Source organism: Thalassophryne amazonica, chromosome 12 (assembly GCF_902500255.1).
Source record: "Thalassophryne amazonica chromosome 12, fThaAma1.1, whole genome shotgun sequence".
Classification (NCBI taxonomy): Eukaryota; Metazoa; Chordata; class Actinopteri; order Batrachoidiformes; family Batrachoididae; genus Thalassophryne; species Thalassophryne amazonica.
The window spans coordinates 92,903,664-92,925,201 of NC_047114.1; the positions used below are offsets into that span (position 1 = coordinate 92,903,664).

Genomic DNA, 21,538 nt, shown 5'->3' on the forward strand with positions numbered 1-21,538 from the left:
CCTTAGCTAGCTTGGTAACTTTGACGTAGGTAGGTGTGTTCTGGGTTCATTCGCCCCGTTCAACTCACGCTTGTCTTACTCAGACGTCACCTCGTTAACCTTTTTATGAATAAGCTGGCAGTTAGACAGCGTCGCACAGCGCCCGGACGGCGACATCTAGAACCATACGAGCTACAATCCTGCTCTTCTGAAATCCTCTGAGCGACGTCTGCAAGGGTTTGTCCCTTTGTTTTCGCCCCGTTTTTGCTCGACTCACAGATCAACTTCTACACTGTGTCGTGTGGACTAACTTTAAAGTGTTTTGTCCTTTTATAAAGGAACCTTTATCCTCATTTAAATAAGTTACTTACATCGGTACAAACAAAAAGAAAAGCCCTGGGACACCTTTAAAAAGGAATGAGACCGTTCTCCCTTGACAGCGATTCCCAAAATTGTTGCAAACATTCAATAACAGAAACTGCTTTTGCCTTCAAGAAACAGATCAAGATTTGCCTGTTAATGAACCATATTATGCAGATTGCGTGTTTGTGCCCTTTTTTGCTGATTTCTAAACATTTCTGCTAATAGTCCACTATGAGCCTGTAAGCCTATAAATATACCAACAATTTCTTCTTTTTTTTTCTGTCTGCAGCCCGCAATGAGCAGGAAGAGATGGAAGAGAAGCGAGAGATAAAACGCAGACTGTCACGGAAGGTGAGTCCGGATCAGCTGTGAAGGTCCGAAGGTCAGCCGAGGTTAATTTAAGAGGTCACGCAGGGGGTAACTTGATGGCTTGGCAAAAGCAAACACTCTGACAGTGATTCATCTGCATTGAGATGGGAATCTGCTGTTAAATATAGTGTCGCAATTGTCAGGTCTTTCCAGGAGGCGTCAGTGTCCTTTTTGGACTTGAGCCTTCAGCATGTTTTCTGCCAAAACGCTCTGCCCCATCGAGAGGTGTTATATGTGTTCGCACAATAATAAATTAAAAAAAACAACACCTTCTGCACACCTGCCGTCATCGTGCTCATAACAGGAGAGCATCTGCAGTCTATGATTTAAAAATAAATAAATAAAATCTATTTATTAAATAGATTGTGTGTAATACATGCACTGCTCCAGATGGGTTGTTAGGAGATAATTTTAAACTGCAGTCCCTGGAGAGCGGCTACAACAATGCCAAGGTCATCGGTATTAGAAAAGGCAAATAAAAACAACAGTAACAAGTGGAATGCCTGTGCCTTACATGTTTGACACGTAGTTCATGCATATTCATTCTTTGTGATTCATCATTATTGTCCTGTGCGGCTCTGACATTTGATCATTTCTCTCCAAAATGGTTCCACTTTGTCCTTGACTAGCACAAAAACCTTCCACCACTTTGAATCCATGTTGACTCAGAACTGCACAAGTTCAACTGTTGTAATTTTGCAGCAGTTACAAGTGGAAGTAGTGGTGTAAATGTTGGTATAGTGGGTTTGTGGCAAGGGAGTCATGGGTTCTAATCCCCAGTCAGAATGGAGAATGCAATGGTGGTGCATTTTTATCTGCTGTAAACATGTAGTGATGTGTTTATTACCATAAACATAAAATAGAAGGGGGCCTGAGAAGGATCCTTGTGGAACTCCTTTTCAGTGGACAATAAATGAAAATGTTGTCATGTTGTTGTCTGACCTAGTATAAATATGGTGGTGTGTTATTTTCATTGCAACAAACAAGAAAAAAGCCTTGTGGCACTCTTATTAGATTAGAATAGTTTTTATTGTCATTGTACGGAGGTTTACAATGAAATTGGGGGCGCTGCTGCAGAGCTACTGTACACCATAAAAAAGAAAACAATACATCTTATACACCACAAAAAAGTTGTTTAAATATGAAACATGTACTGTATATGAATGTAAACATATGAATAAAGCACAGTTTAAAAAGTGACTGTAAACATTTAGGGTGGTAGCTTTGGAGGCCAGGCTGGGCGAATTGGAGACTCGGCTCCGCACCGTGGAAAATTCTACAGCTAGCCAGGCCCCTGTAGTCGGTGCAGACCAAGGTAGCTTAGCTGCCGTTAGTTACCCCCTGGCAGATCCCGAGCAGCCGGGAAAGCAGGCTGACTGGGTGACTGTGAGGAGGAAGCGTAGCCCTAAACAGAAGCCCCGTGTACACCGCCAACCCGTTCACATCTCTAACCGTTTTTCCCCAACTCGACGACACACCCGCCAAGGATCAAACTCTGGTTATTGGCGACTCTGTTTTGCGAAATGTGAAGTTAGCGACACCAGCAACCATAGTCAATTGTCTTCCGGGGGCCAGAGCAGGCGACATTGAAGGAAATTTGAAACTGCTGGCTAAGGCTAAGCGTAAATTTGGTAAGATTGTAATTCACGTCGGCAGTAATGACACCCGGTTACGCCAATCGGAGGTCACTAAAATTAACATTAAATCGGTGTGTAACTTTGCAAAAACAATGTCGGACTCTGTAGTTTTCTCTGGGCCCCTCCCCAATCAGACCAGGAGTGACATGTTTAGTCGCATGTTCTCCTTGAATTGCTGGCTGTCTGAGTGGTGTCCAAAAAATGAGGTGGGCTTCATAGATAATTGGCAAAGCTTCTGGGGAAAACCTGGTCTTGTTAGGAGAGACGGCATCCATCCCACTTTGGATGGAGCAGCTCTCATTTCTAGAAATCTGGCCAATTTTCTTAAATCCTCCAAACCGTGACTATCCAGGGTTGGGACCAGGAAGCAGAGTTGTAGTCTTACATACCTCTCTGCAGCTTCTCTCCCCCTGCCATCCCCTCATTACCCCATCCCCGTAGAGACGGTGCCTGCTCCCAGACTACCAATAACCAGCAAAAATCTATTTAAGCATAAAAATTCAAAAAGAAAAAATAATATAGCACCTTCAACTGCACCACAGACTAAAACAGTTAAATGTGGTCTATTAAACATTAGGTCTCTCTCTTCTAAGTCCCTGTTGGTAAATGATATAATAATTGATCAACATATTAATTTATTCTGCCTTACAGAAACCTGGTTACAGCAGGATGAATATGTTAGTTTAAATGAGTCAACACCCCCGAGTCACACTAACTGCCAGAAAGCTTGTAGCACGGGCCGAGGCGGAGGATTAGCAGCAATCTTCCATTCCAGCTTATTAATTAATCAAAAACCCAGACAGAGCTTTAATTCATTTGAAAGCTTGACTCTTAGTCTTGTCCATCCAAATTGGAAGTCCCAAAAACCAGTTTTATTTGTTATTATCTATCGTCCACCTGGTCGTTACTGTGAGTTTCTCTGTGAATTTTCAGACCTTTTGTCTGACTTAGTGCTTAGCTCAGATAAGATAATTATAGTGGGCGATTTTAACATCCACACAGATGCTGAGAATGACAGCCTCAACACTGCATTTAATCTATTATTAGACTCTATTGGCTTTGCTCAAAATGTAAATGTGTCCACCCACCACTTTAATCATATCTTAGATCTTGTTCTGACTTATGGTATGGAAATAGAAGACTTAACAGTATTCCCTGAAAACTCCCTTCTGTCTGATCATTTCTTAATAACATTTACATTTACTCTGATGGACTACCCAGCAGTGGGGAATAAGTTTCATTACACTAGAAGTCTTTCAGAAAGCGCTGTAACTAGGTTTAAGGATATGATTCCTTCTTTATGTTCTCTAATGCCATATACCAACACAGTGCAGAGTAGCTACCTAAACTCTGTAAGTGAGATAGAGTATCTCGTCAATAGTTTTACAACCTCATTGAAGACAACTTTGGATGCTGTAGCTCCTCTAAAAAAGAGAGCTTTAAATCAGAAGTGCCTGACTCCGTGGTATAACTCACAAACTCGTAGCTTAAAGCAGATAACCCGTAAGTTGGAGAGGAAATGGCGTCTCACTAATTTAGAAGATCTTCACTTAGCCTGGAAAAAGAGTCTGTTGCTCTATAAAAAAGCCCTCTGTAAAGCTAGGACATCTTTCTACTCATCACTAATTGAAGAAAATAAGAACAACCCCAGGTTTCTTTTCAGCACTGTAGCCAGGCTGACAAAGAGTCAGAGCTCTATTGAGCTGAGTATTCCATTAACTTTAACTAGTAATGACTTCATGACTTTCTTTGCTAATAAAATTTTAACTATTAGAGAAAAAATTACTCATAACCATCCCAAAGACGTATCGTTATCTTTGGCTGCTTTCAGTGATGCCGGTATTTGGTTAGACTCTTTCTCTCCGATTGTTCTGTCTGAGTTATTTTCATTAGTTACTTCATCCAAACCATCAACATGTTTATTAGACCCCATTCCTACCAGGCTGCTCAAGGAAGCCCTACCATTATTTAATGCTTCGATCTTAAATATGATCAATCTATCTTTGTTAGTTGGCTATGTACCACAGGCTTTTAAGGTGGCAGTAATTAAACCATTACTTAAAAAGCCATCACTTGACCCAGCTATCTTAGCTAATTATAGGCCAATCTCCAACCTTCCTTTTCTCTCAAAATTCTTGAAAGGGTAGTTGTAAAACAGCTAACTGATCATCTGCAGAGGAATGGTCTATTTGAAGAGTTTCAGTCAGGTTTTAGAATTCATCATAGTACAGAAACAGCATTAGTGAAGGTTACAAATGATCTTCTTATGGCCTCGGACAGTGGACTCATCTCTGTGCTTGTTCTGTTAGACCTCAGTGCTGCTTTTGATACTGTTGACCATAAAATTTTATTACAGAGATTAGAGCATGCCATAGGTATTAAAGGCACTGCGCTGCGGTGGTTTTAATCATATTTGTCTAATAGATTACAATTTGTTCATGTAAATGGGGAATCTTCTTCACAGACTAAAGTTAATTATGGAGTTCCACAAGGTTCTGTGCTAGGACCAATTTTAATCACTTTATACATGCTTCCCTTAGGCAGTATTATTAGACGGTATTGCTTAAATTTTCATTGTTACGTAGATGATACCCAGCTTTATCTATCCATGAAGCCAGAGGACACACACCAATTAGCTAAACTGCAGGATTGTCTTACAGACATAAAGACATGGATGACCTCTAATTTCCTGCTTTTAAACTCAGATAAAACTGAAGTTATTGTACTTGGCCCCACAAATCTTAGAAACATGGTGTCTAACCAGATCCTTACTCTGGATGGCATTACCCTGACCTCTAGTAATACTGTGAGAAATCTTTGAGTCATTTTTGATCAGGATATGTCATTCAAAGCGCATATTAAACAAATATGTAGGACTGCTTTTTTGCATTTACGCAATATCTCTAAAATCAGAAAGGTCTTGTCTCAGAGTGATGCTGAAAAACTAATTCATGCATTTATTTCCTCTAGGCTGGACTATTGTAATTCATTATTATCAGGTTGTCCTAAAAGTTTCCTAAAAAGCCTTCAGTTAATTCAAAATGCTGCAGCTAGAGTACTGACGGGGACTAGAAGGAGAGAGCATGTCTCACCTATATTGGCCTCTCTTCATTGGCTTCCTGTTAATTCTAGAATAGAATTTAAAATTCTTCTTCTTACTTATAAGGTTTTGAATAATCAGGTCCCATCTTATCTTAGGGACCTCGTAGTACCATATCACCCCAATAGAGCGCTTCGCTCTCAGACTGCAGGCTTACTTGTAGTTCCTAGGGTTTGTAAGAGTAGAATGGGAGGCAGAGCCTTCAGCTTTCAGGCTCCTCTCCTGTGGAACCAGCTCCCAATTCAGATCAGGGAGACAGACACCCTCTCTACTTTTAAGATTAGGCTTAAAACTTTCCTTTTTGCTAAAGCTTATAGTTAGGGCTGGATCAGGTGACCCTGAACCATCCCTTAGTTATGCTGCTATAGACGTAGACTGCTGGGGGGTTCCCATAATGCACTGTTTCTTTCTCTTTTTGCTCTGTATGCACCACTCTGCATTTAATCATTAGTGATCGATCTCTGCTCCCCTCCACAGCATGTCTTTTTCCTGGTTCTCTCCCTCAGCCCCAACCAGTCCCAGCAGAAGACTGCCCCTCCCTGAGCCTGGTTCTGCTGGAGGTTTCTTCCTGTTAAAAGGGAGTTTTTCCTTCCCACTGTAGCCAAGTGCTTGCTCACAGGGGGTCGTTTTGTCCGTTGGGGTTTTACATAATTATTGTATGGCCTTGCCTTACAATATAAAGCGCCTTGGGGCAACTGTTTGTTGTGATTTGGCGCTATATAAAAAAATGGATTGATTGATTGATTGGTGATTGTGAATATTGAATATTCATTGAATGAGAATGTTCTTTGCAGTGTTCAATGCAGTGTTGTGTGTCTTCCTTAATATGAACACAAAATAAGAGTGCCTAAGATGGATCTTTGTGGCATTCCAACTGAAGAATCAATAATCAATCTGTCATTCAGTCTGATGCAAAGTTGTTTAAACTAAATTTCGTGTGGTGTTGATGTATTTACATTAACATAAAAACGAAATGAGGAAAATCCATGTGGAACTCCAGTTACATAATGCGTAAATGAGAATATTCTTTCATTAGTTCTGATGCAGTTATCTAACTTAAATACGATGTGGTGTTGTGCATTTTCAAACAAATGCTACAAAAGAGTGCTTGAGACAGATCCTTGTGGCTTTCCAGTTAAATATTCAGTAAATGATAATGTTCTGATGCAGAGTCATCTAACTTCAGCGCAATGTGCTGTTGTTGCATTATCATTCAAATAAATGAAAAATAAGAGGGCCTGAAACAGATCCTTGTGGTGCTCCAATTAAATATTCAGTGAATGAGAATGTTCTGAAGCAGTTATCTAATGTGCTTTTGTTGTATTTGATTAACAAACCCATCCTACACCACACAATACATATTAGACGTAAATCAGAATTTGCTGCTAACGTGTCATTGATGGTTTACAAAGTTTATGTGCCATAACATGTTTTATTGTATTGGGTTTTGTTGTTGTTGTCGATGTTGTTGCAGTTGAGCCAGAGGCCCACTGTGGAGGAACTGAGACAGGCTAAGATTCTCATTCGATTCAGTGACTACGTGGAGGTGTCGGATGCTCAGGACTACGACAGGCGGGCAGATAAACCCTGGACACGGCTGACAGCAGCTGACAAGGTCAGTGTGAATGACAGGGACTCAATCTGTGATCACAAAAATCAACACAATTTCAAATAAATCACAACCTTATTTCTGCAGCCTTAACTTTTTTTTCCTCCACAAATTCCTGCAAAATGATTTTTGGTTATTACATTAATATTGCAAGCAAAGAAGGAATAAACTGTGTTGAATTATAGGTCATAAATTGCTTTTAACAGTCAATGTTTTATTGCTGATTGGTTCATGCATTTTCCATTTATTGATTTCTGTTCCTCAAAAAAAAAAAAAAAAAATAGAAGCACTCGGAGAGCGCAAACCTACGCCAAGGCCATAGGGTCACTGACGTCACATGGAATACCCTTTTGCAAAGAGACTTATTCCACGTCGTTTCACGCATCCACTGTCATGTTTCAGATTCAGTGGTTAACCCACTGGGGTCTGAGGGCATTTTTTGGACATTTCACTCGCCTGGCATAAATGTTTTATTGTTACTGTTAACAGCTCTCCCTGCATCCCACAATCAAGTTTTATGTCTTTTTTTTCAGGACAACCTGTACTTTCAAAATATATATGCTATAGTTGTGTTTTATAAGTGTAATAAAGGTTTACAATCAGAAATAAGAAAGGAAAAATTAAAGCGGAAAATAATTTTCCACACACATTTATTCAAAACACACAGCAAACTATAATAAACTAGTAACACATCACTCCTAAAAACAATCTTTGGTGTGTCACGTGAGGTAAATCTGTCCTACGATTGTATTTTGGAAAACCATGTGACGGTGAACCAATTCCGATTGGACAGTCACATTGCTCACGTCATCACACAGCTTCGATGAGGAGTACAAAATGGTGGACAGTGGCTCGAATGTCCATGGAGTTAACTTTTCAGCAAAAAAAAGTAAGTTTCTATCTCATATCATTAAAAAGTTATTTATAATTTAGTAAAGGTTGGGCTCGGCCGTTGTATCTGACAGCTAAACCGTTAAACCCTTAGATCTTCAGCAAATGTATTTCTAAAGAGAAACTGCATGAACTACACTTTTTTTTAATTATTTTCTAATAACAAGTTTATTCAGTGAGGAGAAACAAATGCTAAATTATTGTTGTGTCATAACTTAATTTTTGTTCAGCCTTTGTGACCCGTTTTCATGAAGTTAGATGCAAAAATGTTGAAATTGGCCCTATCCTGCAATGATAAAGAATCCTTAAAAAAAAAATTACTGGATCCGGATCGTGTTTCGGATCATTACCAAAATGTAATGACTTCTAAGTTAGGCCAAGATACACCCCTGGTAAAAATTTCATTGAAATCCATCCATCCATCCATTTTCTTCAGCTTTATCCGGAGTCGGGTCGCGGGGGCAGCAGCTCAAGCAAAGCCGCCCAGACCTCCCGATCCACACACACCTCCCCCAGCTCCTCCAGGGGAACCCCAAGGCGTTCCCAAGCCAGCCGAGAGATGTATTCCCTCCAGCGTGTCCTGGGTCTTCCCCGGGGCCTCCTCCCAATGGGACGTGCCTGGAACACCTCTCCAGTGAGGCGTCCAGGGGGCATCCGGAAAAGATGCCCGAGCCACTTCAACTGACTCCTTTCGCCGTGGAGGAGCAGCAGCTCGACTCCGAGCTCCTCCCGAGTGACCGAGCTCCTCACCCTATCTTTAAGGGAGCGCCCAGCCACCCTGCGGAGGAAACTCATCTCGGCCGCTTGTACTCGCGATCTCGGTCTTTCGGTCATGAGCCAAATCTCATGACCATAGGTGAGGATCGGAACGTAGATCGATCGGTAAATCGAGAGCTTTGTGTTGTGTGGGCCGCTGAAGAGGAGGTACTGCTGGCCCACCACCACCAGAGGGCGCCCTGCCTGGAGTGCGGGCTCCAGGCACCAGAGGGCGCTGCCGCATCATGGGAGTAGCCTGGGTGACAGCTGTCACCCATCACCAGACACAGCTGTTCTACTCAGCACCGAGGTATATCAGGAGGACGGCGTCTCCACCTCAGTGCCGAGATATCGCCTAAGACCAAGGTAGTATTCTCTGCAGTTATACATTGCATCATCAGCTAAGACTGTTAAAACCTTTTTCAGGACTGGTGACTACTGAAAACCTCATTCTTTGGATAAGTACTCACCTTCCTGCTATACTTTGCCAAGAGGTGGAGGCGGCTTCTCCCCTCTCTGTTACTGGGTGCGTTCATCCACTCCTGTGTGTTGTTGCTCTCTCCTGCCAGCAGTACCGGATCCGACGAGCGGAGGCAGTGGCCACCTGGGAATTCGGGACTTGGCGGTTCCAGTATTTCCAGGGTTCGGTGGCAGAGGAGATCTGGGTGGTTCCGGTTCGACTGAGACAGACGTCTCCTACCTTCGAGCCTGCCCACACGACACCAGCGGATTCGACCCCAAATTGTGTTTGTTGTATTACTCGTGCTTGTTTCAGTAGTAAATCTTGTTATTTACTCTCTCCATTGTCCGTTCATTGCGCCCCCTGTTGTGGGTCCGTGTTCCTACACTTTCACAACACTTTGCCCCCCTACTCAGCTCTCTCTTCATCACGACGGTCCGATACAGCGACCGCATCACTGCAGATGCTGCACCGATCCGTCTATCGATCTCACGCTCCATCCGTCCCTCACTCGTGAACAAGACCCCGAGATACTTAAACTCCTCCACTTGAGGCAAGGACACTCCACTGACCTGAAGAGGACAAAGCACCTTTTTCCGGTCGAGAACCATGGCCTCGGATTGGAGGTGCTGATTTTCATCCCGGATGCTTCACACTCGGCTGCAAACTGCCCCAGTGCACACTGAAGGGCCTGATTTGATGAAGCCAACAGAACCACATCGTCCGCAAACAGCAGAGACGAGATTCTGTGGTTCCCAAACCAGACCCCCTCTACACCCTGGCTGCGCCTAGAAATTCTGTCCATAAAAATAATGAACAGAACCGGTGACAAAGGACAGCCCTGGCGGAGGCCAACGTGCACTGGAAACAGGTTTGACTTACTACTGGCAATGCGAACCAAGCTCCTGCTGCAGTTGTACAGGGACCGGATAGCCCTTAGCAAAGGACCCCGGACCCCGTACTCCCGGAGCACTCCCCACAGGGTGCCCGAGGGACACGGTCGAACGCCTTCTCCAGATCCACAAAACACATGTGGACTGGTTGGGAGAACTCCCATGAACCCTCGAACACCCGATGGAGCGTGTAGAACTGGTCCAGTGTGCCGCGACCAGCACGAAAATCACACTTCTCCTCCTGAATCCAAGGTTCGACCATCGGTCGAATTCTCCTCTCCAGTACTCTGGAATAGACCTTACCGGGGAGGCTGAGGAGTGTGATCCCCCTATAGTTGGAACACACCCTCCTGTCCCCCTTCTTAAACAGAGGGACCACCACCCCGGTCTGCCAATCCAGAGGCACTGTCCCCGATCGCCACGCGATGTTGCAGAGGTGTGTCAGCCAAGACAGTCCCACATCATCCAGAGACTCAAGGTACTCAGGACGGATTTCATCCACCCCAGGAGCCTTGCCACCGAGGAGCTTTCTAACCACCTCGGTGACTTCGGCCAGGGTTATGGATGAGTCCACCTCTGAGTCCCCAGTCTCTGCTTCCTCTTCGGAAGACGTGACGATGGGATTGAGGAGATCCTCGAAGTACTCCTTCCACCGCCCGACAACATCCCCAGTCAGGGTCAGCAGCTCCCCACCCGCACCGTAAACAGTGCTGGTGGAGAGCTGCTTCCACCTCCTGAGGCGTCGGACGGTTTGCCAGAATCTCTTCGAGGCCGACCGATTAGCCTCCCCGAACTCCTCCCAGACCCGAGTTTTTGCCTCTGCGACCGCATGGGCTGCGGCACGCTTGGCCTGCCGGTACCTGTCAGCTGCCTCCGGGGTCCCACCTACCAACAAAGATAAGTAGGACTCCTTCTTCAGCTTGACAGCATCCCTTACTTCCGGTGTCCACCACCGGGTTCGAGGATTGCCGCCGTGACAGGCACCAGAGACCTTGCAACCACAGCTACGAGCGGCCACATCAACAATGGAGGTGGAGAACATGGTCCACTCGGACTCCATGTCTCCAACCTCCCCCGGGATCTGGGAGAAGCTCTCCCGGAGGTGGGAGTTGAAGACCTCGCTGACAGAGGGTTCCACCAGTCGTTCCCAGCAGACCCTCATGATACGTTTGGGCCTGCCAGGTCTGACCGGCTTCCTCCCCTCCCAGCGGATCCAACTCACCACCAGGTGGTGATCGGTCGACAGCTCTGCCCCTCTCTTCACTCGAGTGTCCGAGGTCAGATGATACGACTACAAAGTTGATCATCGACCTCTGGCTCTGGGTGTCCTGGTGCCACGTGCACTTATGGACATCCTTGTGCTCGAACATGGTGTTTGTGATGGACAAACTGTGACTAGCACAGAAGTCCAACAACTGAACACCACTCAGGTTCAGATCGGGGAGGCGTGCTTCCCGATCACCCCCCTCCAGGTCTCACTGTCGCCACCCACGTGGGCATTGAAATCCCCCAGGAGAACAATGGAGTCCCCAGTCGGAGTGCTAAATCCATTGAGGAGTTTTTGAGTAATCCTGCTAACAAACCAGCCAACCAACAAACAAATGGACGCGACCGAAAACATAACATCCTTGGTGGAGGTAAAAATAGAAATCTGGTTTCTCATCCCGTTTTTGAAAATTGTTGTTTGATGACTGTTGCCTCTGAAAATCTTCTGCAGCACAGCCAAACTTTAGTGTGTGTGTGTGTGTGTGTGTGTGTGTGTGTGTGTGTGTGTGTGTGTGTGTGTGTGTGTGTGTGTGTGTGTGTGTGTGTGTGTGTGTGTGTGTGTAAAACAAATTGAAAATCATAACTTTATCTACTTACTGATTTATTTAGTGATATCTCAGGGCCCAACTATAGTACCTTCATGGCCCACCATGAGGCTGTGGCCCACACTTTGGGAATCACTGATCCATTCAGGGGGGAAAAAGGAACATTGAAATATTTTTGCTCCCTGAAATTGCTTGTGGAAATAGGCTTGATTTTTCTATGTGTTTACTTTTTTGTTCCACAATTGTTTTTGTAAGCACAAATAAATAAATAAAATACACACAAGTAAATGAAGTGTACACAAAAGTTATTGTTACAAATGTTCACAACAAAGATTTTGATCCTCTTTTCTGACAAACATTTATGCTAATCTCATGTTGGTGCTAGCGGTACAGATAGGGCCCGAAAGATGAAACGTTAAGCTTAAAAAACTGAACAGACTTTTCTCATTTTTGCTGCCTAGAGAAGGACACCTAGTGGATTTCAGGAATAAATTGTCCAACCAAAATGTTTTTAATGGTATTTGCCACAGAATTGGGAAAAATAAAACTGTTTATTATTTATTATTATTATTATATATTACGCAGGAGGAGCCGGGCCGGGAGTCACCCCACAGAGCCCAGAACCTCCAAGCTCATGGAGTTCAAGCTTCATGCATTCCACATCATCGGTGGGTTAAGTGGCCTCCAGCTAGTAAGGGGTACGAGTGGCGGAAATTTGATGACGATGTTGATGGTATCCTGGAAGCTACCATGAGGGGAGGAGGGGAAGAGACATACCCCCAGGGGAGCCCGAGAGGGGGGGAGAATGAGCACCCCAAATGGACGGATAACCAGGTAACGACCTATGCAAATGGACAAGTGACAACGAATGCCGTATGCGTATGCGGCAAGAGCTGCAAAAACCCACGGGGTCTGAAGATTCATCAGACCAAGATGGGATGTTTGAAGAATGTACAGTTTGAGCAGCGCTCAAGGAATAGCCTCAGAGAGATGCAGGAGGAACTAGGCCGGGGATTATCCCATAGCGGCCAGAACCCCTGTGCTCCAGAGGGCCTTGGTGAGACGCAGGAGGAGCCGGGCCGGGAGTCACCCCACAGAGCCCAGAACCTCCAAGCTCATGGAGTTCAAGCTTCATGCATTCCACATCATCAGCGGGTCAAGTGGCCTCCAGCTAGTAAGGGGTACAAGTGCCGGAAATTTGATGACGATGTTGATGGTATCCTGGAAGCTACCATGAGGGGGGCGGCAGATAGGAAACTCCAAACGATGGCAACTGTGATCATCAGTATCGCCACGGAAAGGTTTGGGTTGGCAGAAAAGAGAGTCATTACAAACCAGTACTCCAAGAACCGCAGGGCAGAAAAGATCTCACAGCTACGCCAGGAACTACGACTCCTGAAGAGGCAGTTTAAGGGAGCAAGTGAGGACAAGAACTTAGGATTGGTAGAACTTCGAGGTATTCTTAGGAAGAGGTTGTTGACCCTCCGGCGAGCAGAATGGCACAGGAGGCGGGCCAGAGAGAGAGCCAAAAGACGTGCTGCCTTTCTGGCAAACCCGTTTGGGTGTGCCAAACAGTTGCTAGGTCAAAAACGTAGTGGCCCCCTTATATGCTCAAAGGAGGAGGTAGACTTATATCTCCATAATACCTATAGCGATGCTGGCCGGGAGGAGGACTTGGGTGAATGCAGAGGCCTGATTAATCCGCCTGTTCTGATTACTGCCTTTAACATCAAAACACCTAGTTGGGAAGAAATCCAAGCTGTTGTCAAGGCTGCCAGGTCCAGCTCAGCACCTGGACCCAATGGGGTACCTTACTTGGTGTATAAAAGGTGCCCCAAGCTCCTGCGGCACCTGTGGAGGACCTTGAGGGTGATCTGGAGGAGGGGTAAGGTGGCCCAACAGTGGAGATCCGCAGAAGGGGTTTGGGTTCCAAAGGAGGAGAGGTCAACCACCATTGAGCAGTTTAGAACCATCTCACTGCTTAACGTTGAGGGGAAGATATTTTTCAGTATCCTCTCCCAGCGGCTGTCAGTTTACCTCCTGAAGAATCAGTACATCGACACCTCAGTGCAAAAGGGGGGGATCCCAGGGTTTCCAGGATGCCTGGAACACAGTGGTGTGGTAAGACAACTGATTAGAGAGGCCCGAGAAGGGAAAGGAAACCTGGCGGTACTATGGTTGGACTTAGCCAGTGCGTATGGTTCCATACCTCACAAGCTAGTGGAGGCGACATTGGAGAGGCACCACGTCCCGAGCAACATCAAAGTCCTCATTATGGATTATTATAATTTGTAGTCCTACACACCTCTCTGCAGCTTCTCTCCCCCTGCCATCCCCTCATTACCCCATCACAGTAGAGACGGTGCCTGCTCCCAGACCACCAATAACCAGCAAAAATCTATTTAAGCATAAAAATTCAAAAAGAAAAAATAATATAGCACCTTCAACTGCACCACAGACTAAAACAGTTAAATGTGGTCTATTAAACATTAGGTCTCTCTCTTCTAAGTCCCTGTTAGTAAATGATATAATAATTGATCAACATATTGATTTATTCTGCCTTACAGAAACCTGGTTACAGCAGGATGAATATGTTAGTTTAAATGAGTCAACACCCCCGAGTCACACTAACTGCCAGAATGCTCGTAGCACGGGCCGAGGCGGAGGATTAGCAGCAATCTTCCATTCCAGCTGGGTCAAAAACCCAGACAGAGCTTTAATTCATTTGAAAGCTTGACTCTTAGTCTTGTCCATCCAAATTGGAAGTCCCAAAAACCAGTTTTATTTGTTATTATCTATCGTCCACCTGGTCGTTACTGTGAGTTTCTCTGTGAATTTTCAGACCTTTTGTCTGACTTAGTGCTTAGCTCAGATAAGATAATTATAGTGGGCAATTTTAACATCCACACAGATGCTGAGAATGACAGCCTCAACACTGCATTTAATCTATTATTAGACTTAATTGGCTTTGCTCAAAATGTAAATGAGTCCACCCACCACTTTAATCATATCTTAGATCTTGTTCTGACTTATGGTATGGAAATTGAAGCCTTAACAGTATTCCCTGAAAACTCCCTTCTGTCTGATCATTTCTTAATAACATTTACATTTACTCTGATGGACTACCCAGCAGTGGGGAATAAGTTTCATTACACTAGAAGTCTTTCAGAAAGCACTGTAACTAGGTTTAAAGATATGATTCCTTCTTTATGTTCTCTAATGCCATATACCAACACAGTGCAGAGTAGCTACCTAAACTCTGTAAGTGAGATAGAGTATCTCGTCAGTAGTTTTACATCCTCATTGAAGACAACTTTGGATGCTGTAGCTCCTCTGAAAAAGAGAGCTTTAAATCATAAGTGCCTGACTCCGTGGTATAACTCACAAACTCGCAGCTTAAAGCAGATAACCCGTAAGTTGGAGAGGAAATGGCGTCTCACTAATTTAGAAGATCTTCACTTAACCTGGAAAAAGAGTCTGTTGCTCTATACAAAAGCCCTCCGTAAAGCTAGGACATCTTACTACTCATCACTAATTGAAGAAAATAAGAACAACCCCAGGTTTCTTTTCAGCACTGTAGCCAGGCTGACAAAGAGTCAGAGCTCTATTGAGCCGAGTATTCCTTTAACGTTAACTAGTAATGACTTCATGACTTTCTTTGCTAATAAAATTTTAACTATTAGAGAAAAAATTACTCATAACCATCCCAAAGACGTATTGTTATCTTTGGCTGCTTTCAGTGATGCCGGTATTTGGTTAGACTCTTTCTCTCCGATTGTTCTGTCTGAGTTATTTTCATTAGTTACTTCATCCAAACCATCAACATGTCTATTAGACCCCATTCCTACCAGGCTGCTGAAGGAAGCCCTACCATTAATTAATGCTTCGGTCTTAAATATGATCACCTCAAAATCTCTCATCAGCCGTTAAAATTTTCACCGAAAACCAGCTTAATTTTTCGAACCGTGTCCACTTCGATGTGTCTCACAGGTTTAGAAAAGATTTTGATCAAACAAAGCGCCAGTCTCTCAGCAACTTCTCAGACAAAGGAATTCCGACGAGGGGCTGGACGACTCCTCCCACAAGGAGTGCTCACAGGCGAATGACGTCACCGACAGGCGTGGAAAAACTCACGCATGCGCACGAGGGATCAAGCATGTCTGATGTAAAAACATATGAATGAAATCCATATATTTTTTGTAAAAAATACAAAGGACCTATACTTTGACAGACCTCGTGTATATATATATATATATATGTATATGTGTGTGTGTGTGTGAAATATATATACGCGTATACACTCAACAAAAATATAAACGCAACACTTTTGGTTTTGCTCCCATTTTGTATGAGATGAACTCAAAGATCTAATACTTTTTCCACATACACAATATCACCATTTCCCTCAGATATTGTTCACAAACCAGTCTAAATCTGTGATAGTGAGCACTTCTCCTTGTTATGCATGTATTTTTTATGAATATATTTTATTATTTTTATTATATATTATTATTTTATATTATGTTTTTATATTCAAGATCTATTCTAAAATTTGTGTGTGAGAGATCGTGTGCGTCTTTCTCCTTCTCTGCTCCTCTTTGTGATGTCAGCTGTAACACAGCAGCTTCAGCTTATAGCACTTTTGTTCTGCGTTGTGAGTTCAATCCCTGAGGCAGTGCTTCCCCTCACTGCCCGCATCATTAGCGCGGCGGCGGCAAGTGTCACCTCACCTGAGGACCTGAGAGCCTGCTCCTACATAAGAGTCATTGGACGAGCAGCGCCTCGGGATGCCTCGTCTGTTTTTTTTTTTTTTGTCAGCACAGATTTTATTATTGCTTTTATCCTCGTCACAGAAACATCTGCAGCTGGAACCGTCTGCATGAGTTGTACTGAATACAGACTGTAATAATAATGACGACATCCATCTGCACTGTTGTCACTCGCTTGAGTTTAAGAATCGTAAACGGTTTCTTGGAAAAAGCAGCCTTTTATTTTATTTTCTCAATCTCATCAGAGAAGAACGTCTGTTTGGTCATGACGCCCTTGGGCAAGGCAGACAAGCTTCCCTTTGCTGCAGCAGCGTAGTTTAAAGACCGACAATGGCAAGAATGATGCACCACCGTCTCCTGGACTGCGGAAGTGAGCAGCTTCATGAATGAAAGCAGCTTAAATTTGCACTTTGCAAACACTTTTTTGCAAACACAAATTTTTAAAAACTTTATTAAAGACAGGGCTTTGTATTTGTTAAGCATTTCCCCCTGCTGATGCAGTCACAGAACTACACTGGCGCTGCCATTAACACAGAAGGCATCATTTATGGAACCTTTTTAAGTCACAATTTTTAATAGCCACTCCCAAACCACTCATCATGAAAACCACCATGCAGTCTGCAAAAGTCTGCTAATAAAACATCTGAACAAAGATGAGACTGTTGGCTTCAGTTTGTTTGCTAACTTTGAGATGGAGTTTTGTTTGGGTTTCATTCCTCCTGCCCAGGTCACGCTGCTCTTGCCCATGCTCCACCTCTTTAACCGTTTATAGTTTGGCCATGAGTTCAGTGATAAGTTGGCAAAATCCAAAACTTCAGAAATCCTATGACCTGTGACTTCATGGAGGGGTTGTGTGGTGTATGTCCAGTCTGTGGGTCAAAGCGTTGGATCAAAGAACACAATCAGAGATGATTGAGCAAGCTCGAAACTGTTGCTCAAAGATCAGGAACATGTGATGGACCAGGATCGAAGATTATCAAGCTGGATCAAACCTTTGGATCAAAAAACAGAATCAGAGATGGCTGAGCCAGATCAAAGTTTTATCAGTGAGGATCAAAGCTGCAGTTCAAAGGTCAGAAACAGATGATCAATAAGATCAAGGATTATCAAACTGGATCAAAGGTCTAAATCAAAGATGGCTGCTCGAGGTCAAAGAATGGCAATCAGGATTTAAGTGCTGGCCAAAATATAGACTCAGAGTTGATCAATGAGTACTGAAGGTTATCAAAGATGAGCGATCAGGATCACAGGTCACTAATCAAAATGTGGAATGGTCAAAGTATGTTATGAACGGTACAAAGGAATAGTACTCCTGCAATGACAGAGATTTATTTATTTATTTATTTTTTAAATGTCAGATGCAAACAGGATTGTTTTAGATAATTACAAGTTTTGTTGGACCTTTTTTTTTACGTTTTCCTGAAGCGAAATGGATTCAGTTTTCAAACAAACAGTGATTGTATTTGTGATAGTTGGAAAATGTGGTTAAAAGCCATAAAATACAAAAAAAAAAATTATAAAATAATTTATGGTGGTCAGATGAGCCTAAATGATGCTCAAAGCCAAAAGGAGGAGGAGTCAACTTGTGTGTGTGTGTGCGTGCGTTTGTATCATAAATGCTCGATCTTGTTTATCTGCTGCAGGCGGCGATCCGAAAAGAACTCAACGACTTCAAGAGTAATGAGATGGAAGTGCACGAGTCAAGTCGCCATTTAACCAGGTAACGTGCACTGATGTCCTCAACCTCTTTGTTTAAATAGAGAATTATTTCCATCACTGGCGGCTGCATGCTGTGCAGAGCTGTGGTTTAATAAAACATGTGGTCCTTCCTCATGTTGTCTCCTCCAGGTTTCACAGACCTTAGCAGACCACCACTGTCTCGAGCGGCGCCCACTGGCGCTCTCGTCCACTGAGAACCTTAAGTGCTCGACAGAAAAACGGTGCCCGTTTCTACAATAAGGCCATGTCTTCTGAAATGCCTTTTTCAAGACCCACACATCTGAGTTGGAACTCGAAACCCGCGGTTTCACACGCTGTAGTAGCACACGCCATTGATCCACATCGCCCCCTGCTGCCCATCAGTGGAATTTGCTTGACTGTTTGCTAAACTTCCACTGAGTTTTCAGCCAGCGATAAGCCGAAAGGACGGATTTGATGCAGCGGGCGACGTGCCACGCCCCCTGAGAACAGCGTCACAGAGTTGGCCCTCACTTTGCTTCATTAACACCAGTGGACTGTCTCAGTGGACAAGTTTATTTTTTAAGAGTTTTTAATTTATTTGGTGGTTACGCTGTCTCCATGGATGCTTCAGAGCTCCGAGTGAAGATGCAGTGTTGATTCATAGGACTTTGTAAATGCTGAGGAAGGTAAAACATTTTTTTTTAATTGTACAGTATTTCTTTTCTCAGCTTCTTCTGTGCTATAGCGCCCCCTGGTGTTCCATCGGTGTGCCATTACTCCACAGTCTGAATTCTCACTTCAACGTAATTGCTAACTGTGAATTTGAGAGTTTGGGTGCTCTCTACAAAAATGTACATTTTGTTTATAACCAAGAAGGAACTATCACATGTAACGAAGAATCACCACCAAGTTTCACATCAGAATCTCAAAATGTAAAAAATTCAGTGGGCAGATGTGTTCTGGCACCGTTTTTTTTTTTTTTTTCTGTTTGAATAGATTTTTATTCCAGGCACTTGCAGCACAACTATATTTAATCTGCATGTGATCAGGGGCGTCTCAGCACCGAGACTTTGATCGTTTTTAGTTTTTGCATTTGCAGCTGTGTATGTTTTAATAAGCATTGCTCAAAATGTACATTCATGTATTAACACTACTTTTATACTCAAGTCGTCGTACGCTTTTGTCTGTGCGGTACACCCCACGTCAACTCACCCCTCCTCCACTTTTTTTTAAAATAGTATTTCATTTTTACCTTAATTGAAGCCTTGTTTTAGCAGTTTTTCCCTCATTAACCCAAAAGCAGATCCGCTTGTTGACCGGCACATTTTGACCAGATGTGATTTTAAAATCTCACATCTGCAGTAGAAAGAAGCGCACGCTCTGCAGCCACGGCTCAATCTCAGCTGGAAAAGTCTGCCAGTTTAAAGGTGTACTCCCTTTGGTTTATGTATTTTTTTTTTAAACCGTGTAAGTCTTTTTTTTTTTTTTTTAAGGGATTTGTTTTAGCATCATAATTTTGTTCCTTAGTACTCAAATAAAGGCTTCACAATCGTATATCACAAATGTTACCAAAGTTGACCTTCTGTGGAGCCAGTTTAGAATTTTGGCCCACATGGGTTAAAATACAGCAACAAGATTCCACGACATGCATTCTGTGGCCACGATGGAGAATTCCTGGGCTGGCGGGGGACTTTTCTGACCCTCGAACAGCAATCACGGAGCCGAAGAAACACAATCAGTTACATCTGAAAGTGTAGAAAGTAAATGAAACTGAAGCATAAAGAAAGCAACAGACATGCCAATAAACATAACAGATGAGAAATCCCTCTGGGAAGCATTCGGGATAACATCCAGACAAATTGCATAGAAAGATTTTGCTGGATACCAGCTGGACACGTAAGACGACACACAGTTATAATTTGTCTCTTTATGTTACTTTCTTTGTTGGAAACTGGAAATTCTGAGTTCCCAGTCCGTCAAACGCAACACAAACTTCAAACCTTGTACATGCATGCGCTTCCTCCTGCAGGTCATAGGTAAGATCTCTCGGAGTGAAATCACCATCTTTGCCAAGGAATCCCCCTTAAATTAACTAATTTACCTGCTATAAAATTAGCTGTAATTTTGTGATATATTCCAGACATAAAGGTACGTTTATAAATCCCAGATTTCAGGACAGACATTTTTTTTTTTTTTTTTTTTGTGCAAAAATCAAAAGGGACTACACCTTTTTAGATTTTGCACTTTTAAATTTTTAGCTTTAAAATGCTTACTGTTCAAAGGTCAGGACCCAAGTGTGTAAAATATTGTTTGATTGTTGATCTGTGACCAGTTTGTTGTTTGACTTTAATGATCTGGTCATGTGATGAATCATGAGCTTTATGTACATTGAATGTTATTTTTTTGTTTTGTTTTTTGGTTCTTTAACTGCGTTAATTTGAAGTTTTATTATGAAACAGTTGCTTGTCAATTGAAACGAAGCTGCAGAGGTCAAAGGTTTTTGACCGTCTGGCGTAATGGTATTTGGTTCTGCGTGGCTCCATCTGGGGGCTCGCGGTTAGTTGTAGTGGTGTCAGTCCTGTTGTTGTTTGTGACCTGTTGTGGAGGAAAGAGATGTTTTATTGTTGTGTTGAGTTGTCCTCTGTGTTTTGTTTTCTGACCAAAGTCTTTTTTTTTTTAATTCATTGACTTTGCGTCACATTTCACAAAACATATTGTAACATTTTCAATATAATGCTACACTGCTGTTTATCATTGATTTGTCTGCAATGGGAAACGCATTGCTCTCATTCCTAAGTAGATGATCCGACGACACGGACCTGAGAATTGAGCCTGATGTGTCACACTCTTCAGTTTATGTAGGACAGTCTAAAACTTTCATATTTACATCGAGTTTTCTTTTAGAAAGTAGTCTGAGCCTGCACAAGTCAGTGCCACTTACAATCCAGTCTCCTTATACTGTGTTCTGCATGAAAATGCATGACAACCGTCCCAGAGTGACAACTGTAGCCACGTAGGGGTCAAAATTTAAAAATTCTCCAATCATGTGGTAATGAATACCACATTAATTATCTAATGATAAGGATTAAAAAAGGTATAGTTTGGACTATCTATGACTGAAGACTTTGAAGTTATAGGGTAAAAACAAAACCACCACCCAGCAAAAATGTGACAAAAAAGGCCAGTAAAAGTTTCTACAGAGGACAAAAATTAAAGTTGCT

The 21,538-nt window shown here is 43.1% G+C and overlaps 1 protein-coding gene across 2 annotated transcripts in view; it reads left to right on the forward strand.

The window, feature by feature from the left end:
* The window catches only part of LOC117521800 (phosphatase and actin regulator 1-like), a 142,484-nt gene extending 123,955 nt beyond the window's left edge, over positions 1 to 18,529 (forward strand). For both annotated transcript variants that reach the window (XM_034183148.1, XM_034183147.1), the window contains exons 9-12: positions 632 to 693; positions 6,923 to 7,063; positions 18,281 to 18,357; positions 18,486 to 18,529. In XM_034183148.1, coding sequence (XP_034039039.1) covers positions 632 to 693; positions 6,923 to 7,063; positions 18,281 to 18,357; positions 18,486 to 18,501 — 296 coding nt within the window. In that variant the 3' untranslated portion in view covers positions 18,502 to 18,529. The remainder of the gene's footprint in view (positions 1 to 631; positions 694 to 6,922; positions 7,064 to 18,280; positions 18,358 to 18,485) is intronic.
* Positions 18,530 to 21,538: the final 3,009 nt, after the last annotated feature.